Raw genomic sequence first — 26,036 nt, forward strand, 5'->3', positions numbered from 1 at the left:
TCCTGTCATATAAATGGAACCTTATGATATGTAGCCTTTTGGGTCTGTCATGTTTCACAAACTGTTAAAGAGAAAAGTCACAGGCCCCAAACTTGTATCACTTGTACTAAAGCCCATGATACCTAAACTAGATTTAATACATGACCTAATTGTTGTTGCAGCCTTTCCCAGAAATATAATCTTAACCAACCATTCTGGAATATTCTGGTCAACACCAATGAGGTAATCTGTCATGTGGACCCTCTCTATCTCCCACAGAAAGAAGAGGCAATCTGGATGATTCAAACTCTTGCCATTCCCTTCCCCCCAAAACATTTCTTGGTCTAAAACTAATCCTTTGTTTTCTTTTGTTAATAGTTCTTTTGTCCCACCCTTCTTCCCATAGAAGCCTTCCATTTTGGACAACCACTCAGAGCAGCAGGTAGTTGCTAGATGGTATGAATCATTTGATAAAGCCAATCAGATTTTCACATTCACTTGGTTGAATTTTATTTTGAACATAACAAAATGCATTTAAAATTCATCCATGTTGTTTCATGAATCAGTAGTTGATTACTTCTTATTGCTGAATAGTATTCCATTGTATGTATGTACTGTAGTTTGTTTATTCATTCGTTAGAAGCCATCTATGTTTTTTTTCTAAATTTTAGCAATTACGAATAGACCTGCTATAAGCATTCATGTACAGGTTTTTCTGTGAACATACATTTCATTTCTCTTGGGTAAATAACTTGGAATAGAATTGCTAAATCATAGATGTACATTCGATTGTATGACAAATCTGCAAAACTGTTTTCCAAAGTGGCTGTGCCATTTTGCATTTTCACTAACAAGAGTTCCAGTTGCTCTGCATCTTTGTCAGCACTTGATAATGCCAGTATTTTTGTTAGACATTCTAGTAAGTGTGTAGTGGTATCTCATTGTGATTCAATTTGTATTTCCCTGATGGTTAATGACATTGACATTGTTTTACATGCTTATATGTAAACTATTTATCTTCTTTGATGCAGGATCTGTTTCTATCATTTGAGACTTGTTTTGTGTCTGACATATAGTCCATGTTTGTAAGTGTTACATGTGCCTTGAAGAGAACATATATTTTGCGGTTATTAGATTGGAATGTTGTCTATGTCATTTATTTGATTAAGTATATTCTCCAAATATTTCATATTCTCACTTATTTTTTCTGCTTGTTTTATCATTTTAACAGCTGTTCATTTTATCAGCTACTAAGAAAAGTGTATTAAAATCTCTAAATTTGATTGTAGCCTTATCTAATACTTATTTTAGTATTGTCAAGCTTTGTTTTATATAGTTTGAGGCTATGGTATTAAGATTCTTATGTCTTTCTGTTGAACTGAGGCTTCATATATTAAAAACTACTTTTTAAATATTAAATAGCCACACAACCTTTCTTATGGTTACTGTTTATATACCTCATTATTTTCCTATCACTTAGCCTTTAAATATTTGTTTCTTTAAAAGTATGTATTATATAAAAGTATATAGTTAGATCTAGTTTTTAAAATCTTTCATAAGTTTAAAATTTTTTAATCGGTGTGCTGATTCTATTTAAATTTATTAAAATTACTAATACATTTGGGTTTAAGTGTACTGTCATGCGATTTGTTTTCCTTTTACCCTATCTTTCATTGTTTCTTCTTTTCTAGCTTTTATGTATAATAAGCTATTTGTATTATTCTGTATACATTCCTTGTACTAATTTTTCATTACTACCTTAGATATTTTACAATATGCATGCTTGATTTTTTTAGGGTAATATGCACCCTTGACTTTTTAGGATACAGCTTAAATACCATTATTACATCTTGAATAATGCAAAACTTTTACTGCAGTTCACTTTGTTTATCCCTCTTCTTTTTGGGTAGCAGCCATTCATGTTATTGTGGTCATATATTTTTATATATGTTATAAACCCTATAAGATGCTATTTTATTGTCATTTTAAATAGTTAATAGTCTTTTATATTTTCTCATATATTTACACTCCCCCATGCTCTTCATTATTTCTTACAGTCAGTGCTTCTATTTGGTGTCATTTTCACTCAGCCCGAAGAACTTCCTTTACTATTTTCTGTAGTCTCATTCTTCTGTCAACAAACATTTTCACCTTTTGTTTGGATGAAAGCATGTACATTTTACCTCAATTTTTAGAGGATAATAACTCTAGGTATGAAATTCTAGGTTGACATTTTAAAAATACTTTTACATATTATATAAGGTGTCATTACATTATCTCCTGCATTGTATACTTTCTGTTCACAAGTCAATCTCAGCCTTATTGTGCTTCTTTGAACGTAATGTGTCTTTTTCTCTGGCAGTTTTATGAATTTTTTTCTTCATCATTGGTTTTCACCAGTTTGACCAGTATGTGCTTGACTGTGGCTTTCTTTGTATTTATGCTGGCTGTAGTTCTTTGAGCTTGTTCAATGCTGTCTTTGTTGGATGTATTCATCGAAAATATTTATTTCTGGAAATTCTTGGAAATTAGCTCTTGAAATTTTTTTTTTTTTTATTTCTGCTCTTGTTCCTCTCTTTCTATGCATGTAGTTTAGATTCTTTGACCTAGTTCCAACTCTTATATTCCGGTTCTTTTCTTTCTGCTTTTCTTCTCTCTGTGTTTCAGTTTAGACATTTTGTTTTAATTTTGTAAGCTTAATAATTCTGTTTTCTGTTGTTTCTAGTGTGATGTTACACCCATCCAGTAGATACTTAATATTAGATACTGTATGTTTATTTCTAAAGTTCCTATTTGACTCTGTTTTTAAAGATTCCCATCTACTGTTGAAATTATCTTTTTATCAATTTTGTCCATTTCTCCCTTATTTTTCTTAACATATTAATCACAGTTATTTTAAAGTCCTTTTCTGCTAACTCTAATATCTGGATCATTAATGGATTTACTTCTTTTGTCTAGTTTATTTTTAGTTATTATTGGTCATATTTTTCATTGCAACTATATATGTATGCTTTTTATTGTATATAAATAGACTAGAGAAGCTCCAGATGATATTATTTTACCCAGAGATTATTCAGCCTTTCCTAAATTAGACAGAATGCATACAGAGCTGACTATATCAAGCAATCAGACATTGAGCTGATTTGTAGTTAAAGTCAGTCTGTGATTTGTCTTATTCTTAGGGTCTTGCCATCCTGTCCTTTTGTTTGAGATCCTAGAAGATCTCTGGGCCCCTTCTTTCTAGAGGGACTTTTTCTTCTAAGCACTCCAAAACTGGAGGATTTCAATTTGCCTGTGAGAATTTTCCTATCCACTCCCATGGTCTTTTATTTTACTACAACACATAGAAAATGTCCACAGGGAAAATTGACCATGCATTTGAGGTTCCTCTAGATTCAAAACTTGCCCACTGGTCCCAATGACTATCAAAAGCTTTGCTTGTTTCTCTTTTCCCAGTCAAATCCCTCTGCTGAATCAAGTCTAATCCACAATTTGTGCCCAGAATCAGCAAATGCCTCAAGGAAATAAAACAAATAGCAGTCATCAGCTGGTTTTCCTTCTCTGGCATTTTAATTTGTCTGATTCTTCACTTTCGGAACATTTATCTGTCATGGACTCCTACATTTTACCCTGGAGCAGAACCCATTTCGCAGAATTTCTGAACTTGGAACAGATGTATATTAGTTTCTGAAACATGATTGAAGCTGAAAGATGTAATCACTAAGTGTGTTGATAGCTGTGTTTTCACCTGTTGTGGATAAAAACCTATCTATAGTGAAATAGATAAAATAAGCCAACAGATTAAACAAGCAATCAACAGAAAAAGGAATTCTGATTGTATTCCAGAATGCTGGTTGTTCCTTACGTCCAGCTGTATTTCTTTGTCCAACGGGTTTAATACCTCAAATGGTTTTGAGGATCCCCACTCTCCTTGAAACAAATTTTCTCTTTTGCTTTTAGGTGAAATTGGTTTTCCATTACTTGCAATAAAAGAATTAATACTATACTTCATACTATTACATGTATTGACACAAATAATAATGTTGGTATTATCATTATTTTAGGTTTTTATTTTTTAAAGTTTACCATAGATTTCCCTATTTTGCAATAATGAACTGTTGTGACATCTTGCTGCACACAGGCTTACCTAACATAGTTTCTCATCCATTTCTAATGCGAAGCTTCTAATGTTCAGGGGTCTTGGAAATTTCAGAGCCAAACACATTGAAAGTGTATACAAAGTAAGAAGTAAGATCTGAATCTGGCTAAAAAGAGCTCTGTCATGCATAAAGTACAAAAGTTTTAGTGCATTGAAAGTTTAGACTTTTTAATTTTTTTTTTATTTTTTTTATTTTTTTTTTACGTTCCTGGTTTTAGCAAATTCTTAGTAGGTGAACTTGCCAAATTGATTTCTGGTTAATATTCCCTTTAAAAAACTTTATTTGAATAATTTTATCACCAGGAATAGGCCTCTTTTTCTTTGGTCATGGGCGCAAAAGGGAGTTGAATTATATTCAACCTACGGTGGGGGGCGGGAGAGAAAAGCAATTCCATTTTGTTTTTAGGTTATTTTTCTAACTTATATTCTAACTAACATGGTGAAAAATGGAGAACAGGTAATGTCACTGTATTTAACATGTTACATCTATAAAATTTTTTAAATCTTTAATTTGTTGGTACATAACAAAGTTTATTTTGGAGAATTAAATAGCTATGAGCAGTGATGTACCTCACAGGTGAGAAGAAATAAAGCCACAGACAGGGTTTTTAAAAGGGCTGCCAATGCTCAGCTGTCTGGCTGACTCAGTGTAAACCATTGGTAAAGAGTTGGTCCTTGAAATTAGAGAGATTTGGATTTGAAAACCAGTTCTATAACCTACCAGCTGTCTGACATTGGCAGTTACTTGAATTCTCTAAGTTTCAAATTCCTCATCCAGAAAGTGAGGATGATAATAATTCCTAGAGTTGTTATAAGAATCATATGAGCAAATGCATGTGGAATGTATAGCATATGGCTTAGTACGTAGTGGTCTATAAAGGATAATGATTATTATTCATTAATTAAAGGTGAAGAAACAATAAAACAGCTTGGCTTTTTTTTTTTTTTTTGCAAGACTGGGACTAATCACACAGAACGATGCAATTTTTCTTAGTTGAACATCAGGCAAAACCCAATTTCTATTGCTTCTTTCCTTAGGCCAGTGGACAACTTCACTATTATATTCTTTGAATTGATTTTTCCAGAGAGACTTCATCTTGAACAGAGCTGCCTAATGATGCTGCCAACTTAAAGTAGCAAGTTGTTTCTAAGTTTGGTGGATTTATTGGCATTGTTTTTCCATCCAAAAATTTCTTATTATTGTGATGTCCAATTGTTTTTCCAAGAAGAAAAAAATCAACACCCATCTCCCCCGTGTAACCTCTCCTTATATAACTTTGTTTTAGGTTAGAAATTTTCTTCTAAAACCTAGGTCTTCAGCCAGGAAATATGTGATTGAGACCTAAGTTAGGAACTAGCTCTTCTACTACTGTGTTTCCCAGAAAATAAGACTTAGTGGGACAATCAGCTCTATTGTGTCTTTTGGAACAAAAATTAATATAAGGCCCGGTCTATAATATTATATTATATCATATCATATCATATCGTATCGTATCGTATCATATCATATCATATCATATCATATCATATCATATCATATCATATCAGGTCTTATATTAATTTTTGCTCCAAAAGACGCATTAGATCTGATTGTCTGGCTAGGTCTTTTATTTTCAGGGAAATAGGTTAAGTACCATAACACAGATACCAAGTCAAAGGCCCAATATGGGGTCAATGAATATCAAGAGGAACCTGATTCACACAGTGTCTGTAACCTCTGGAAGTTGTCTGCAAAAATTGTATGTATACATTCGTATGTATGTATGCAAATGTTCTTTTATCCTAACGTTTACATAGTGTCATCAAGCAAGACAAAAGTAAGACTTTACTTTCATTATTACCGATGAGCTTTTAAAGAATAGTTACTGGAGGAAATACAAGAGGAACCTAGCAAAGGGCTAAAACTACACATGAGGATGTACAGAGCTCAAGGTCTGCCCATTTCCTGGGTGAGAGCTAAAAAACAAAAACAAACAAGCAAGCAAAAAACATAAACAGTGGCCATAGATTGTGGAAGCAGGACTTGCAATAAAAAGTAGCTATAGCAGTCAGGTCCCCACATTTTGTGGTGAGGGACTGCTTGCAAATTTTTCAAGTGGTGGGGATAGAGGGTGTGAGATTGCATTTCCCTAGTGGGTCTAGGGGCAAAGCCACTAGAGCGTGAGTGGTCCCGCTATTTTATTTCAGCAAGGCAAAGATAAATTCGCAGGTTCTTTCTCCTGTGCCTAAGAGGCACTTTCTGGGAAGTGCAGGGAAGACTCTAGAGTTGCACGACCCAAGTGAGTGCCCCAAACCAGAGGGCTGGCTGGCTTCCAGCCAAGGCAGAGTTCGGTTGCACCAGGTTCTTTGAGGTGTCTATTGTGGTTTCCTAGAGGTGGAGGAGGAGTCCACAGCGCTGGGTCTAGTTAGCGCCTAGCTGCAAATTTGGAAGTCTGTGCCGGCTCGCATTTCACTGCATCAGCAGCAAGGTATCTTTCTAGCGTTGGCGAGGTCTCAGCGGCGCGACGCTCCCCGGGTCCCTGTGCAGCTCACCACGGGCTCAGTCTTCGCGTCTGATCCAAGCTTCACTGGGGTTCTAGCATTATGCTCCCACTCCTCAGCTTTTGCTAAAAATCTACCCCAGTGAAGCTGATGAGGGGCGCACGTTAATGCGCAGTTTTGTGTGCGGTGGTCAAACAGGAGCTTATTGGCTTCCAGCTAACTTTTGCAGCGCCCTGATGCCCCACCTAGATCCCTGTTCCCTTCCCCCTCCCGCTGTCTCTCTGGGCTGACTGAATTTCCCAAAAACTTTAGCGGAGGTTTCTCCAAGCGCAGCTAGGGATGGCGCCTAGGGGCGGGTCTTCTGCAGGGCCAACCCAGGCAGTGACAACTTTAAAGATTTCCTGCTCTCTTGACTGTTTCACAGGCACGCACCCATGTGAAAATACCTACATTATAAATATATATATGTATATGTATATGTATATGTATATGTATATGTATATGTATACGTGTGTATGTATATATATATATATATATATATATATATATATATATATATAATGTGCAAAAGGAGTGAGTGAAATGCGGTAACAAGTTAATGAAAAGTGGTTCTCTAAACTCTGTCAAAATCCTGTCGGTTGATGGCTGGGTGTGTTCAAGGAAGTCTTAACCAAAGTCGGGGGTCAGAGGGTGGAGGATCAAACTCCACCTAGATTTTGCAGATTCCACTCTGTAAAGCAGTAATAACGTGGCTGGAGAAAGCCACAGGTTTCCCTATCGCTGAAGCCAAATCCTAGAAGGAGCAAGTAGTTTTCTCCTTTGCACGCTCCTGGAGCAGAAATCGAAAACTAAAAGGCTGTCTGCAGCTTGTAACATTCCACTCTGCCTTCCTTTGCCTAGCATCCCAGAATCTACCATTTTTTCAAATCTTGCCCGCTCCCCTAAAATAGCAGGAAAATTGTTTTCTGGCACACCCTCACTGCAAACACACACACACACACACACACACACACACACACACACACACACCCCACACACATTTTTTTGCTCCATCCTAGCCAACGCCCCCACCTAGTGGTTTAGGTTCTCCTGCTTTGCTTCTCTCTGCTGTGGTTTCTAAGAGAAAGTTGCACTCCAGGTAGACACCTGATGTGGGTGGCTGGAATGGAAGGATGGACAGGACTCCTTAAAATGTTGTGCAGTGAGGTTTTATATTACCTGAGCAGCTCTGGATGCTAGGAATCAGAGGGAAGTGCCCTTTTCCTCAGCGTGACTATAGGCAGCCCAGATGCATCCAGAGGATGTCTTTGGAGAGGTGCTACCTAGTTCAAAGCGTACCCTCACTCATAATGCATGAATGTGTTTTATTTTCTTTATAACACGTAACAGTACATGAAAGCATGTTAAGTTTTTACTTGTTCATATGATTATTGTCTTTCTGCCTCTTCTAGAATGCAAACTGTTTGAAAATTGGGTCTGGGTCTCTACCCCATTGGCCATTTTACCCCTGATGCCCAGAATTCCTGGCATAGACTAGGCACTCTATTTTGGCCTGCCTGCCTGGCTTAGAAATGGGGAATTAAAGTAAATTGGGTTCGGGTTGTGTCAGCTTGGGTAAAAAGCTCTTCTTTCAAAGGGTCTCAATTATTCTTTTAAAACTGAATGGATGTGCCAGATAATCTCTGGCTCTAGACAGAATGATACTCTTTAACATATGCTTCCACTTAACCTGATAAAATCAATAACAGTGTAGAGGGTTTTTGTTGTTGTTGTTGTTATTTATTGGACGCATTCTACCTGCCCAACACTGAGGTAGACCCTGGTAACTCATAGTTGGGATCACTTAGCTTTCTGGACTGAAAATACATTGCATTTTTTCTTTGTGCCAATTCATTGCACTTTCTCTGATTTGTACTTCTACCTTACATCTGTTAAGGTTGGAGGAGACCCTGAACACAGGGGATCTGCTGGGGGGCTCATGGGACCTACTGGTATTGCTTGGTGCCACATATTGTAGATACCACGAAGTAATCTTTGAAGGCGAGGGAGAAGCTAGTGGCCATGGCCCCAGAGCCCCAGAGCCATTGTTTTTATTGTTGTTTTGTTTTGTTTTTTCCTTCAATCCTAATGACCTTTTTCCTAAGCAGGTTGTGGAAGGCCAAGTGCTCACTGCGAACTGTTTTCCAAAGGTAGTGAACTGCTGAGTGGCTGAGGCTGGAGCCGGAGGGTGGAGAGAAAGGTTTAATTTCACAACAGTGAGCCTCTGCTTGTGATACTTTTACATTTCTGCCGACAGCTTTTTTTTTTCTTGTTGACTCACAGTTAAAGGGGAGGGATTGAAAGAAAAGCACATATTTCTAAAACCAGATATCTGAAAAATTAGTTGGTACTGTACCAAGAGTTAAGTATGACTTGATGCCCGAAGTATGAAATGTACTGTTGTTGGCCTTTTTCTTCTAAGGCAATATGACTGGCGCCTCCTTCTAACCTGGGTGTGGCCAGAGGGCTGGATAGAATTCCAGAGCTGTGAGGTAGGGCTGGCTCCACCTAGCCCTGGCCTGCCGGGGTTTGGGGGACGCAGGGATTGTGCCTGTGCCCCCAGCTGAGAGCGTGGGTTTAACTGGACCGGAGCGCATCAAGCTCCGAATCCCAGAGAGGCAAGGACAGGACGCCCTCATCCCCATTCTCCGCCAAAACTGCGGCACCTGGGTGTCAGGATCCGAAGGGGATCCTGGGGGTGGGAAGTGGGGAGAGGGGGCGGTAGGACCCGGCGGGAGCTTCTTGGCCAAGGAGGGAACCAGGCGGGAGGAAAAGAGGGAGGGAGTAAGACGAGGGGGAAGGTGATGGGGAGCCGGCATCCTCACTCGCCGCGACGCGCTGCACTGCAAGAGTTGCACGCCTTGGGCGGACCGGACCTGTACTCTATAAAAGGAGCCCACCCGATCCGCGGCTCGCATGCTCCTCCCAGGCTGGTGCACGCCGCTTCCCTTGGGCTTCCGCAGAAACCTACCCCTTCCCTGCGTGCCGCGCTAGGTACCCCAGACCAGTGCGCTCAGCTGCTTGACTCCGAGCGGTGCCCGTGAGTCCGAGGTGTCCGCGGCCGCAACGCGGTACGAACAGCCGCAGCCCTAGCCCCGGAGTTCCCCCTCGTGCGGCCCCGTCTCCGCGGGACAGCTCGCCCGAGTGGCCAGCGCGTGAAAAGAAGGGAGGGCAGAGCTCCGGCGAGAGGCGCGGCACAGCGCGGCTCCCAGACTTCACCCCACCCAACTCTGGCGGCCGCAGTCGCGGCAGGAAACTGCCACAGCCTGGGGAGGGGTGGGGGGCGGGAATGCAAGACCAGGACTCCTCGCTGGCCTGCACGCTTTGGTCTCAACAGCTAGGAAACTCCTGCGGGCCGACTCTGCAGATCTTTGAATGTCTGGGTTAGGAGACGCTCAGTCCCGAGCAATTGGGGTAAGAGACCACACCTGGCTAACGCTCCCTCCTCAAGCAATACATCACCCTCTACTAGACGCCCGGGTGGAAGCCGGAGCCGAGTGGGGCTCGGTGGGCCAGTGCTTAGCAAGACCCGGAGTGGAGAGGAGCAGCCAGAGACCCGGCGGCAGCGCCAAGCGCACTGGAAGTGAAGGTGACGCGCTCGCCTGCCTTGGCTGCCGCGCCCTTGACCTCTAGTTACAGCTGGGAACCGGGGTAGAGGAGTAATGAGGAACCCGCGGAACTAACTGGCAACCCACCAGGGGGCAAGACTGTGGTCTCTTTCGCGGTCATTCCGTTCTCTCCCTTGCCCGTTCCATGCCCGAGAGCTGCGCTCTGGAACTGGGACGAGAAAAGACATGGAGGAAACCAGCGCTCAGTGCGTCCCGCCGCCGCCTGCGGGCTCGCAGACTGGGGTTTCTCAAGCTAACGTCTCTAATGCTCCCTCCCACAACTGCAGCGCAGAGGGCTACATTTACCAGGACTCCATCGCCCTGCCCTGGAAAGTACTACTGGTTGTGCTGCTGGCGCTCATCACCTTGGCCACCACGCTCTCCAACGCGTTTGTGATCGCTACGGTGTACCGGACGCGGAAGCTCCATACCCCGGCCAACTACCTGATCGCCTCCCTGGCAGTCACCGACCTTCTCGTATCCATCCTGGTGATGCCCATCAGCACCATGTATGCGGTCACCGGCCGCTGGACCTTGGGCCAGGTGGTCTGCGACTTGTGGCTGTCTTCGGACATCACCTGTTGCACTGCTTCCATTCTGCACCTGTGTGTCATCGCTCTGGACCGCTACTGGGCCATTACGGATGCCGTAGAGTACTCAGCTAAAAGGACTCCCAAGAGGGCCGCGGTCATGATCGTGCTGGTGTGGGTTTTCTCCATCTCTATCTCGCTGCCACCCTTCTTCTGGCGTCAGGCCAAAGCCGTGTCAGACTGTGTGGTGAACACCGACCACATCCTCTACACCGTCTACTCCACGGTGGGCGCTTTCTACTTCCCCACCCTGCTCCTCATCGCCCTCTACGGCCGCATCTATGTAGAAGCCCGCTCCCGGATTTTGAAACAGACTCCCAATAAGACTGGCAAGCGTTTGACCCGAGCCCAGCTGATAACCGACTCCCCCGGGTCCACGTCTTCCGTCACCTCCATTAACTCGCGAGCTCCCGATCTGCCCAGCGAATCGGGGTCTCCGGTGTACGCGAACCAAGTCAAAGTGCGGGTCTCCGACGCCCTCCTGGAAAAGAAGAAGCTCATGGCCGCTAGAGAGCGCAAAGCCACTAAGACGCTGGGGATCATTTTGGGAGCCTTTATTGTGTGTTGGCTTCCCTTCTTCATCATCTCCCTGGTGATGCCTATCTGCAAGGATGCCTGCTGGTTCCACCTGGCCATCTTTGACTTCTTCACGTGGCTGGGCTATCTCAACTCCCTCATCAACCCCATTATCTATACCATGTCCAATGACGACTTCAAACAAGCGTTCCATAAACTGATACGCTTTAAGTGCACAAGTTGACTTGTCAATTGCAGTGGGGTCGCCTAAGCGGCCTTTGGGGACCATGTTGTGTCTGGTTCCACAGGTAGGTCGACTCTTCTTTCACTGTTACTGGGTCGGAGTGAGGCGCTCTCATCTGGGCAAGGGCAATGGATCCTGAGAAGCCAGGACAGCCCTGAGAGAGAGCTCGCGCGCGCCCTGAAAGGAGAACTGTTCAAAATAAAGATAGAGCTTCCCTGCTGAGGAGGAGGCTCCTTTACTCCCCTCAAAACCCAGGTTCAGCACTGACCCTGCGGCAGCCAATCACAAGGGGGGTTTGCAACTTTTTAAAAATCGATGATGGAAAGGTGATCCCTGCCCTGCTTTGGTGTCATGGATGACGCCCTCTAGAACCAGTGGTACATGTAGTTGTTGTCTGAAGAATGCCTGAGACAGATACATGCAGCCTGGCAGTCCTTGAACTAGACATTTAATACCCTGTGTTTTGGGGAGAACTTTGTGTTACAGCTTCATTTGAGAACAGTTACTTTGGCATCCTTCAGTCTTCAGTTTTTGTTTATTTAAACTTGGTTGGAGAAACTTGTGGATTTGGTGCTTCAAACCCAATGAGTGGCTTGGATGGCACAGAGAAACCTTGAAGAGTTAACAGCAAAATTCTGATGTTAAGATCTCTATTTTTAGTATAATTGAAACTATATGGGGTTGGTGGGTGGGAATGGGAGATGGGAAGTGTTAAGATGAGAACCAACACCTGTGATTGTTTGTTTTCTGCAGATTTGTAATTTTTTAATTCCTATTTAGTGACTGTCAAACCACACTTCTAACAACTCAAACAAAGCATTATGTGCGCTAGTGCCAAAGTCTGTAGATTGCTTTATTTTTCCTCCTAATTTCATGTTCCTGTCATTTTATACATTTAAATCCCCATAAATGGAGGATATGATGGGTGACTCAGCCCAAGCTGCTGCCCTATTTCTTATTAATGCAATCGATTAAATGGATGATATTAAGTACATACTGCTCCTTAGCAAGGGAAGTATCTTTATTCTTTATACAATTCAATAAAGAATTTATTCTTTATACAACTCAATCAATCACTTACAGAGGCTGATATAAAGGAGATTGATGAATAGGAATGGTTCTTATACAATTAAGGTATAAGGGGCAATAGGAGGATGTATACTTTGACTTGTAAAAAATCTTAAATGCATGAGACTTTTTTCTGATAGTCATTTGCACTCTCCTTCCCATTTGTAATTCCTTTGTGTGCTAACATATAAAGTCACTAAGAGAACTAGCTCCTTTCTCCAAGAATCTTCAAAATGCAGTAAGAACACTAAAATCTACTTAAAAAAACAAAACTTGTTTCTTTTCACTTTCTATTGAAGTTTGGGTAGGAACAAAGCTTACTAGAAAACTACATGCAAGGACTTTAGAAAAACTTAGAGAAGCTAAAATTAAGCCTGCTTTCTTCGTAACTCACAGAACCAAACCTCAGACTTACTACATAATCAGTAAACTGACAAACTTTTGAACCTCGAAAATTTGCCCCTGGTCTGATACCCCAATGAGTATAATAGCAGTAATACTTTAAATTTATCTGTCTTTTCAAATTGCAACAAAAGTTACTTGTTTCTCAGATTCACTCTGAGGACTCCACAACACAGGGCAAGATTATACACTAAAAGATGAAAAGTGCATTATATAAATAAAAAGGAGTAGCCCTGAATGATCATCTACACAACAAAAAAATGTATATGTGAAACATAAATATGCCAAAGAAGATTCACACAACCTTCTTCAGAGAGCTTTCTGCAGGTGATGCCTTTTGTCTGCAGAAGCAAGTTTGTCTTTGTAAAATGAATTCACTCGGACTTGAAGCTCCCCAGTCCAGACCGTTAGACAATAGATGCATTGAGCTGAAGAACACTGCCTACTTTGCAGAACTTCACTCTAGAGTAATGACTCTTGATAATATACTATTCAAAGGTTCACATATAATCGAAGTAAAAAAGGAAATTTTGATCAACATTTACACCAGTCACTGGAGTAAGATAAAATTTCAGGAATTAGATAATCCTGTATTTCTGCTGTATCCCCAAGTTTGTGTGTGTGAGTGTGTGTCATTTCTCCTATGGAGAAATCTAGTTTACTACTGATAAGAATGTGCATAAAGCACAATATTTATGTTATTATGTTTTTTGTTTGTTTATGCAGGTGTGTTTTCTTTGGGTCTAAGAAGCAGTTAACTTCTAGGCACCAGAGAAGGAAAAAATTAAACAGTCACTTACAAATGATTTCTTTATTTGGCACCTACAATGATTGTGTCCTTATATTAACAAAATATGGTCAATTTAGTCTAAGGGAATGTCTACCTTTTTTTGTAGGTTACCCACCTAAATTTTTGCTTGACTATTTGGCTGAACTGACTGGATTTGGGGCATATTATGTGAAGTAGAAGCTTGCAACCACTTGTATTTATAAGAGATCTAGAATCATCATCCAGCATTGCACATTGTTATGCAAAGTATATTACTCACCCAGGGGTATGTAGTTAAGAATGTTAAGCTCCTTTTCAGTTACTGCTATCTATAGCATAGTTTGTTTCATAAACTAGACATATGGCTTTTCTGCAGATCATAAAATGGGAAATGGAAATGTTTAACTTACAAACAAATGAAAATACATTTTCATTGGCTGTGGTAACAAATAACATCTTCCATATTGCTTAATTGCACAAATTTTCACACAAATATATGAATGTATACTCATCCCAAAATACCAATATTGTCTGTGTTTCTAGGAATTCTAGAGTTTCCTTTTTAAGAATGGACACTGCACCCATGAATGAATTGTTACTGAGTTCAACAAGTTTCCTATAGAACAATGTTCTTCACTTTTTCTCTCTATTATCTTACTTTTATCTTCTTTAAGCAGGAAACCCTAAGAGGACTATAATTCACTCAAGCAGTAAAATCTCAGATTATGTGTTCCGTGGAGTTGTTATGACTGAAAATTGCCTTTGGTATTCCACCTTTCAACAAATGTGTATTTGGAAATTAAATTTAGGTAAATAATAAAATAAAAGTCCTTTTTGTGTTCTAAAAATCTTTGGGTAGTAATTCTATTATCATGGAAAGATTGGTTAATTGGATTCTGGGTTACATTTTGGAGTGTGAGCCTTCCAGAGCGAGTAATTGATGATAAAAGATTCCATGGTGGACTGACATGTACTGCCATGATTTGGGGGATGTAGTTTATATCTGAGGAAGAATTTAAAAGGAATTAGACAGATTATCCTCTCACTGCAAAGAGGATAAATCAGGATCACTATCACAAGAATTTTCCAGATCAGCATTCTTAGAGGTAATGTTTAGTTTTTGGTCTAGGTAGTAAGATTTCAAGGTACCATATGGTTCTTGAAATACAGAAAAAGGAAAAGAAAGAATTAGATTAGAAGCAGGCTTGGGGGAGATATGAGAGGAGGAGACTTATTAATCTGAACACCAGAAAAGTCCACAGAAAAATAGCTCTTGGAATCAAAAGTTGTCGATTTGAATTGCAAATAGAGCTTGCTGTGGCTGTGTGGTTCTCCTCCAATGCAGCCTACTTGTTTGTTGCAAAGACTAGAGACTATGTAAAGCACTTATAAAAATACCTGACACTTTTTGGCTCTCAGCAGATGATACCTTCTCTTTAGCCATTCTTTCTCCATTGCCTCCCTTGTAAATACATTTTCTACAGCACAGAAATAGAGGGCTATTTGAGAAAGTTTCACCTGGGGAAGACCAAACTAGACAGAATGGGAGAAACTTGGCTAAACTGGAAGTGACTGAAGTTTGCAACTTTTCAGACTTACAGAGGCTGACATACAGACCAAGGACCAAAAAGGAACATGAGAGATGGTTTGCATAGGCTCTAGTGGCTAAGAGGAAATGTCCAACTATTTCATTTCATATAGCATCCTCTTATTTACTGTTCATCTCTCGTTTCTCTTCCTTGTCTAGAGATTTCCAGCTGTCTCCCCAGTGTCCAAATTCCCTCACCCCATGTACATCTTTTCTTGATGTCTCATTTTTCCACTTGTCTTTTCTCTCCCATGCAAAGCCATGATAACCAATGATAATGTGTTGATCAACTCTCATTTTCCTCTGGAGGAGTGATTAAGTAGTCCAGGGTTTTTGCATTGTATAAAAGGAAATTGTTAACCCAGGTTAATGTGTAATTTATGAGGGCAAAAAATTTCAACTGAGACATTTACTGAAGTTTACAGAAGGGAAGAGGCCGGTAAGGGGACTGGGGAGGGAAGTGAAGCTTCACTTTCATCAAAGTCCATCCTTGGACAGTCCACCAGGGGGCAGAGTGCCCCTGAGTTGTTTAGAGGATGCGGGTGCTCACCATTTGAAATTTTTAATTCCCTCTTTCTGGGCACTGCAAATGGTATTGATGTCTCTAGACTTAGTGAAAACAAAGATCCATACGCCAAGGGAAAGAGGGCTTATTATTTATTTCAAATAGCAGATTTTTCAGAACTGCAAATCTGGACACAGGATCCCTAAAACCTGAAGTTTTTCTTTATGTATAAAGCTTAATTTTTTTCTTCTTCATCTCTAGTTCCAGGGTAATGCTAAAATCTTAGTAGCTTAAAACATTGTGACCGTTGATGAGTATGGCACCCATACTCAGTATGGGTAAAGTCAGAGGTTAGAATATAATTTATATTCAAAATAAAAGGAATTAATTATTTACTTAAATATATAGATTTCATCACTATGTTTTTCTCATCACAGTGTTTTTCAAAATTTCATTGAGTTGAGGTTGTTATAGCCATAGTTCAAAGGTAAAACACTTGCCATTTAAAGAGAGGGCTGTTTTTTTGCACAGAAGTAAGGTGTACTCTATGTCAGTTTTTCCCAGATGGTAGATTCAAGGTTGTGTAATTTTGGCATTTACTTTAAAAACAGGCATATATAAATGTGAATATAATATTATGTATTACAAAATGAATTTTTGTGTCAGGAAATGGATTATATAAAATGAGAAAACAATTGAGATAATACCATTGCATTCTTCCTTAACTGTTACTCCCTAGTGTTTTCATTGTCCCCAAAGGGGAGTTTTCTATGTGCCATTTCACATATCTGATTTAGAAAGCTAAATAGGACTTTCAAAGTCAACATCCACATTTTAGGATTGTACTAGGATTTCCATTGCTCCCCGAGAGTCAGTTCCTGGAGTTGGGCCAGCTGACAAAGAGACTGTTTTAACACGAGTCTGAGCATAGTTTGTAAAAGAAAATGTCCATTTCTTTTGACTCATTTGTACATATTTCAAAAGATAGGAGAAATCCTTTTCAAAACTACTAACTATATGACAAAACGGTCTTATAATATTTCTTGTACTTAAAGTGAACAGATGGTGATATAGGCATCCATTTATGGTAAATGCTTAAAAGAAGCTACGCATGGCTTGCTTAAATGATGCATGAAGGCATGAGTCACATCCTTCCTGACTCTGTGGGAACATTCTAAACATTGGCCTTTGCTTGGTCATCCCATATTGGGATAACTAGATTTTAGGGTATCTTTTGCTCACGAGTGTGGAGATGACACTGCTGTGGTAGAGCGGTCCACAAAGGCTTGGTGACTGGGTCCAGGAACTGGGCGCAGGGCACTTTTGTAAACACATCTGGTTGTCTCTTCTAAGCCCATTTGCTAATCCAGTTCATGATCATGTATGCAGACCTAGAGCTCTCCCTGTCATTCATGAATTCATTCTTATTCTCTTGAATTATCTCAATGGGTTCAGCACTGGGCTGATTTAATTTTGTGGAGAAGCAGTTTTATGTCTCTTATCTTTCCACCCCAGTCTTGCCTGGCTGTAAGCTTGAACCCCACTCTCTTTTTTTGCTGCTCCTCAGAGACCTTTCCCACAGAGTGTAGCATGTTGGTGTAATCACACAGTGGGAAGATGGGAATCAGCTGATATGAAGGCTCCCCCCACACCCCCTGCCCCTCCCCACACACACACACATTGGGAAGTTTAAAATGCAAGAGCAAGTCTGAAGTCAGAAAGAACTGAGTTTAAATCCATGCTTTGTAAACATTACCACGTTCCTCTGTAAATGCTCGTATAATAACATACACCACTATGTTTGCAGGTAAAATTAAATGGGATAATGCAATTGTTTTCAGCATTGTCTACACATTTTATTTATCAGGAGAGGTTTGAAAATACCTTTGCTCAGACACTGTCTCAGACTAATTAAATTATATTATCTAGAGTAAGACCTGATATTTTAAAAATTCTGTTCACATAATTCTAAAGTATGGCCGGGATCAAACCCACTGATACATGTATATAGAATTCTTAGAATACTTCTGGGCACAGCACACTCAGGACCCGTGAATGTGAAGTGGGTCCCGGTCCCTGAATGAAACGGAAAGTTTTTAACAGTGGTTCTTCTCAAAATTTAATGGACATAGAAATCACCAGGGGAATTGGTTAAAATGCAGATTCTAACTCAGCAGTTCTAGGGTGAGATTCTGCATTCCTGACAGGCTCTCAGGAGATGATGCTGTTCCATGCACCACACTTTGCGTAATAAGAATCTACACGAAAACATAGCTTAGTTATAAAGCACTGGACATTTCCTACGAATATATTTTAAAAACCCAAAACAACCAAACAAAAGCAACATAAAACTTGCAAACGAGAAATTGTGCTTTTTAATGTACAGTAGATTGTATTTTCCTGACTTTTTCACATGGTATTCATGTCTCAGCTTCAGCAGCTGTTAAATGTTTCCCTTTACATGCTTTCTTCCAGGTGCTTCAAATCTTCAGTCTACCCCAAAACCAACAGTTTATTTCTGGATCTGAATCAGCAAATCAGGACCCTCAGATACAGCCATTTGTTTTTATTTTATATCACTGTCAAATAAGGGCTTGTCTTGTATTAAATATATATATATATATATATATATATATATATATACATATATATATATGTGTGTATATACATATATATACATGTATATGTATTTACATATACATGTATATACATGTATATATGGAGAGATAAATAGATACATATATATGCATACATATAGATATAGATATAGATATATAGACACACATATCTATATATAGCAAATGATAAAGCAATAAATAAAACAAAGAAATAACAATTGTCAACATATGCCAAGTGGCACAATTTCCTTGGTTAATCTATTTAATTTAGTTAGCCCACTTGGATTTCTTCTGTTAACATGCATACACACACAAACATTTACATATTATACAGATTTTTTTTTATCTTTTGTAAACACAAGTAATTAATCAAAGTTAAAAGAGGTGTGCTTTCCATCCATTATATTTTATTTTAATTGTATTTTAGAGACTTAATATCCAGCAGCCTTTTGATTTCATGGAAAGCACCTCCCTATTTTTCAGTCCCCCAAAATTTTATATACTTTTTTTTTTTTAGTGAAAGTAATTTAAGTTATTTATGAGAAATGTTTGTTGATTTCTTGGCACTCATCCATAAAACTGGAGACATTGTTAAGTTTCCTAAACTTAGGTTGAAAATAAGAATTAAATGATCCTATTTCAGATAGGATCCTTCATGTAGATCCCTTACATGAATGTTGGAAGTTAAATGAATAGTGTCAGTGTCCAAGTAGGTTTTTATTCTAGAGTGCAAAACATAATTTAAAGTCTTCGTCTCCTCTATGTATAATCACGATGCTTAGAGCTGGTTTCTAGCAAAGACACATTTCTGGGAATTTAACTGCTTTATTTTCAAAGGGGCAGAAGTTGGGGAGGGAACTAGCATTATTGAGCACTTACTCTGAGCCATGTGCTTTAAAGAACTGCCCGCCAGCACTAGTTCACATAACACTATCATGGCCTGGGTATTATTGCTCTTTTATTATTATGTTGTCAGCATCACAATCATGATCATGAACAAGGTATTACAACAGTTTCATCCAGTTCTGTGTTGAGAGAATTATAGCAATGGTCCCAGTGGAATAATTTGTAATCAGACTTGGAAAGGAAATTGCATTATTAGGTCTGTTTCACTTAGTCTTTGAGAATAGTGTTTCTAAATGCTAATCTGAAACACTAAAGTAGAATAGAACTTTAGGGATTTATTTGTAAGTACAATGCTGTATCTAGGGAACACAGATTTCCTTCCTGGTCGGCTCCCAAAGCCCTGTCTCTCCTGTCTGACTACAATCTTAACCAAGTAGGGTACACACCAGGCCCACCGACCTCTTCCAGGGGAGTTGGTATATATAATAAAATGTACCTTTAAGTTACTGGACATGGCAGTATTAAGTATAGATGCTTTAGCTGTGCTGAGTAACACATGACAAGAGGTATTTCCCTTTTATGGAAAGTTATTGAAGGATGTATATGTTAAAAACTTAGGTATGTGGGCCGGTATGCCTATGTTTACATGGAATCAAATTTCTGAGTAAAAAGTAAATTTCGGCAAGTCACAGGATGTTTTCAAATATTAGGGTTGTTTCTGTATTGTATAGATAAAACTTCTAAATTAATGCTTACTTATATCTCCTTTTTTACAGTTGGGTTTTATTAGCACAGCCCCTCTATGCCAAGAGCTTTACATTATTTTCCTCTCCCTTCTCTATTTCCACGCCCCCCACCAAATCCTAAACACTACCACAAACAACAAACCAATAAATACTGAAGACAGAAACTTATCAGTAGTCACAAAACTGACTTAGAATTAAAATATTTAAATATAAAAGATTGGCTTTCATTAAGGAGTAAACATTACAACAGTGAGTTTGCAAGGCTGGGGAATCTCTTGTTTTGAATGAGAAAGAAATATAAATTGGAGAAAATTCTTCTCAAAAATAACTTTTGCCCTGTACCTGATTATTATCACCTCTTTTCAGTTGAAACAAAAAATACACGACACAGAAACTTTAGTAAATTTGAAATTAGAATCCAGATCCAGGCTAACCGTGGTCCAAATTACAGATCTGAATCTGGGTCCAGATTGCCACTTGCCAGTTGCGTGAGCTTCATTCACTGAGCATTCAGTTTTTCATCTGTTAATGTGGAGAAAATAGTGTCTTATTCATAGATTTGTTATGAGGAAAGCTACTGTGTGGAAATGGTTAGTCCAAAAAAGTGCTTAAAACATGGTAGGTGTTTACCGGATACTGGCTTCCTTCTGTTCCAAAGACCATGAGTCAGCAGAACTACTTCAAATCCTGTACTTTTTTTCTTTTTATTAGTATGCAATTTGGGACAAGGTATGTAATCTCTATAAATACCAGCTTTCCTATCTCTAAAACGGGGCTGATATGATCTATTTTGAAAAGATTTTAAGATTATGTAATAAGTATCATTTACTTAGATAACACCATGTTTGCATTTTATACTATATGTTTCTGTATCATTTTTAATTTTTTTTAGATACCATGAGTATTCAATACCTTGAGCACTTAGATACCATCCCATTCATTATTTTGGGATGGTAGATATGTCACTATACTCAACTACAAAAGTAGAACTGAACACATATAACTATCCTGCTGTGCTTCTTTGTGATCGCTATGGATTTCTCCACCTTCGTGGTGGCGGGCCAGTGTGTCAGTGTGTACCTCCATGAGGGAAGCCTGGCAGACACGTGGCAGTATGCTTTCCTGGCCTTGTGTGGATGCAGTATCAAGTACCACGAGTGTACACTGCGTAGTTGTTTGTCCACAATAACCCAAACCACGGTCCAGAGGCAATAAAATAATTTTAAAGGTCACTTAGTCCACATTTAATCAAGTCTGTTTTCATTTTTGACTGCTTGTCTTCCTCCGTGGTATTCATAAAACACAAATATTTGCTATAGCAACTGCTGCAGGCTAGCACAGCAGGGCAGAAGGACTTGCCAGATTACTTTCATTCCATACAGGAGATCCCCCTGCCTTTAGGAAATGATGCCTGTGACCAATTTTAGTTCAAAAGTAGACCAAAACTGGGGCCTTTACACTGTTGTTTTGTATTTTTATTATTTTAGTTAAAACTGGTCTTTTTCTTAAAGGCAACAGTAAATATACTGTGTAATTATACAACCAAAGAACGTGAAGATGATAATCTCCTGTAAAGAAAAAGAAAAGGAAGAAAAGAAAGACATTATTTATTTGGATTAAAATGGATGCTTTTCTACATTTTTCTTGTTTTTCTATATAATCAATTTTGGAGGTGACCAGCCCTTTCTTATAGAAAGTGTTTGAGCAACTTAATCAATGTAGACCAGGGTTTTTCAACTTTGGCACACTTTTGATATTTTGGTTAGAGCGTTCTTTGTTGTGGGGCTGTCCTGTGCATTTTACAATACCCACCAGCATCCTCGCGCTACTGGTGTCAGTAGCAACCTCCCTTTCCTGCCAGGCAACCAAAAATATTTTGGCAAATATATTGACAAATGTCCCTTGGTGAGCAAAATTACCTCTATTGAGAACCACTGGGGTACATAGTTAAATTAAATATTTTAGCAGGAAATCTATTTAGGAATCTAAATTATTTCTCTTGCCATCATTTTGATGAGACTACCCAGATCATTGCCAAATATTCTCTTGTATACTATGTAGACATAATCAAAGAACTGCCTTAGCTCTGTTTAATACACAGATTCTAACAGGTATCCCTGAATCCCCAAAAAGTCCAAAGTAGCCTTCAGGGAATCTTCGGACCCCATGAAATTATCTATTTTTGACTCTATGTGTGTTTGCATATTTTCCTTGGACAAGATTTTTTTTTAGTTGTAGTAAACTGTATGTAACCTAAAATTTACTATTTTGACCACTTTTTTAAAGTGTAAGGGACAGGAGTGTTTGTTAAATTCTTTATGAATCCCTTGATCCAAAAAAAAAAAAAAGTTAACAATCATTGTGAACAGTGAACAGAGAACACAATGTAGAGTTATTGAACAAACGTGCTTGAATGCCATCCCTTTCTCATCCTTTAAGTCCCAGTTCACTTGCCATCATCACCTCTGAGAAGCTTTTCCTGATTCTTTTATACCAAGGCATTTGGCTCCTCTTTATGCTGTCTTTGCAGTTTTTCTATCAAATACTATGTTTACTGTGATACAGCAGGCTGACAAATGGTTCTCAGGAGACTTCACCAGCACCTTAGGTGAGTAGAAAGGCAAAATTAGACTGCGACTTCTTTCTTTCTGAGAGGTTTAGGGTTATTCGCCATTGCATTACAGGGTCTGACACAATGCCTGACTCTTTGTAGGAGGAGCCCCTTAAGTGCTCAGGAAATGACTCTGTGAATGAATGAATAAATGGATGGTTTACTTTGCATGATGATGTTCAGTAAAATATTTTTCAACTACATGGTTTCCTAAAAGTCTGTTAGTTAAAAGCATTCAAGTAAAAGAAAAAGTGTGTTACCTTAAAAGAAAAACTATACCTATCTGTTTTTAATAAGGTACTGCAAGATGCTGAATCATCAAGAAAGACTGAATGATATCACATAGGCGAGAAGAGTGTGCTGATTTATTCTAGGAAGATTTTTAATAGCAAAGGCCACAATTAAAGGTAATGATACATACAAGCCAAATACTTCTCAGCACCAAAAAGCAAAGTTATATGGACAACCTCATTTTTTAAATTTTCTGTACAATTGTGGTTTTGTGGTCATTAAATATCCTAAATACAAATGTTCATACATTGGACTCTCATGGAATTATGTGTTCCTTCTAGAAATGACTACAGTACTTCTGCATAGGGAGGTGAGGAAAGATTTTTCTAAAGGCATAATGTTATAATGAACTAAATGAGTGTGTGTGGAGGAAAGCCTAAGACAGGAGGGAGGCTTGGCAGGGCCACGGTCCTAGTGTGGCAGTGCACCCCACGTGGGTGGGGGGTTCATAGGTCCAGAGGTAGAGACAGTAAAATCCTATTGGCATACGAACTCACTATGCCCCAAAAGATGGTGGTTTCAGATTCTTGGCCTATGTAATGAAGGTCTTACATCCTCTCAGACCTGGATAACAAACAGTACTACCCAAAGTGTCTTCCTTTATTCATTTGCAAAATAACTCAAGCGATTTTTCAATTAGAATGCAAAGGGATTTTTGTTAGACATATCTGTGTCAACAAAGGCCATGCTTCCATGTAAGGTTATAATAATTTCTAAAAATTACTTAGGCATTAATATCATAATAACAACAGATTTTGGTGGCCTGAATAATTAATTTAGATTTTCTGTTTGCATTGATTGAATTTATTGGATAAGTGCACATTTCTTTTTCCTGCTCATGTGGACCCACAGCATCAAGTCTTTGAACAAATGTTAAATGATGGGAAATTTTTGTTTATTATGCAATTCAATAGCCCAGCATTAGAGCTACTTATTAGGTGATTGTAAGATGCAAAGAAAAGGAAAATTACTATTTGCTTGTTCTGACGGGTACAAACAATGGCATCGATTAGTGCTGGTCTCAGTTATGCAGAAGTATGGTGTTGCCATGCAAGTATCAAACTGAAGATTTTTTTAGGGGGAACAACAGACAAGGAAAAAAGGAGAAAGATCATGACAGGAGATTACATTTATTGTGACAGGCTTTATCGCTCTAATATCAATTAGTTTCTTGGGGCTGAGTGGAGAGAAGGAGAAGCAAGTCAGGGGAATGAAAGGCTGGAACAAATAACAAAAGCAGTGCTACCAAAGCAGCAATATTTCTGATCATTTATCATTGACACTACTAAATGAGTGTTTGAGAATTAAATTATCTTGTCATTTTCTTATGGATTGAGGTCATGAGTAATGGAAAAAGAAACCAAATTTTCAACCTCTTCTCTGTAAAATCAGCCTGCTATCTGAAACAAGTGAAGTTCGTATCATGGCTGGTTCTAATTAAATACAGGATTGCTTCATTACTTCTTAAGCTCCCTGTCATGTATATTGGTTCTCACTGAAAACATCAGATGAGAATGCCACCTGGAGTCTTCTGGTTTTGAATACAGTCCTGTATAAAGAGCATTGTGTGCCATTTCTACTACATGGGTACTCAGAATTTTATTTGATTAACAAATCAAATGTATTTTTGTACTAGGAGACATGTTTCTTCTTTTGGAATTATGAACATATAAAAAAGTCTGAAATCCCCCATTCCAAGACAAGTGCCATCATTTATTCCCCACTTAGTGAGGCACTCATTTAATGGTTTTATATGCATTATCTCATTGAAACTTCTGGATAACGTTTAGGTAGTATTATTATGCTCATTGATAGCCCCATCTCCAGCTGTTCCTCCTAGTGTACTGATGCTCAGACATATGAAATGTCCTAGGCTTTGGAATACATGTGCCATTTCCCAGCTCCATGTACAGAGGGTGCCAAAAGATGTATACACATTTTAAGGAAGGAAAACTGTATAAAAATTGTAATGCTTAATATATACCGGTAACAAAAGATAAATACAAGTCACATTTGACTTCCGCAATTACAAGAGGAGCTCAAAGTGGTTACCATCAGCATCCAGACACTTCTGATTACAGCCAACTACTGCTTGAGCAACGTTGACCAAAGTGTCCACTTGTATACATTTTTTTGGCACCCCTGGGTATATGCTACTCTTTCCATTGCTTTTAAACCCAGGAATGCCTACTCACCTTCCAAGATGCAGCTCAAACTGCAACTCTTCTGCTTGATCCTCCTACATAGAACTGGTTACTGCTTCCCTTCGCTCTTATGGCAACTTGTAAATGCCTCTAATTCCATTATATTATAATTATGTTTATATGTCTATATCTATAAGTGGATTTAATTATTTTAAGGACTTGGGCTATCAATTATTCCTCTTTGTAACCATGTGATCTTAGCATAGGGTCTGACCAATATAAGATACTTGATAAATCTTTACTAAATTGTTAAGTGAGTGTGGTTAATTTCGTAGGTTTATTAATGTCTGTATTAGCACCTAGGGTCATCCTGAGGAGTGTCAAGTTTTTGTTTTCATACTATTCCTGATTACACATATGTTTAAATATTTTGGTGTATTTCTGAGAAAAAGAAAAGGCTTTTGCTTGTGCACATGAAGAAGGAATTATATATCACATAACAAACTAAAAAAAATATGTGCTCTTTTTAGGTGGACAATTAGCCTTCACAACGTCCCATTTCCACAGAGGTTTGATGAAAATTTCCAGATTTTAAGTAACTCACATCGTCAAAATGAGAGGCTGTGTGATATGCTGGAAAAAGCATGGAATTTAGAGACATGGAATTGATTCATAAGGTTTTCCACTGATTAGTCTGGTAACATTCTGGGAAGTCACTTAACCAGTTTTAGCATCCTTTAACTTACAGACAGATGCGTTGTGAGGTTTAAATACAATAGAAGGACTTATTGAGTCACTTCCTTTTTTAAAATTTAATCCAGATACTAGGTAC

The 26,036-nt window shown here is 38.9% G+C and overlaps 1 protein-coding gene across 1 annotated transcript; it reads left to right on the forward strand.

Moving 5' to 3' along the window:
* The first annotated feature begins 9,970 nt into the window (after positions 1-9,970).
* HTR1B (5-hydroxytryptamine receptor 1B) lies at positions 9,971-12,036 on the forward strand. Its single transcript, XM_081037042.1, has one exon. It carries the CDS (start codon positions 10,453-10,455, stop codon positions 11,614-11,616), a length of 1,164 nt encoding a protein of 387 aa, XP_080893168.1. The 5' UTR covers positions 9,971-10,452; the 3' UTR covers positions 11,617-12,036.
* The last annotated feature ends 14,000 nt before the right edge of the window (positions 12,037-26,036 follow it).

The sequence above is a fragment of the Rhinolophus hipposideros genome (assembly GCF_964194185.1).
Source record: "Rhinolophus hipposideros genome assembly, chromosome: 3".
Classification (NCBI taxonomy): Eukaryota; Metazoa; Chordata; class Mammalia; order Chiroptera; family Rhinolophidae; genus Rhinolophus; species Rhinolophus hipposideros.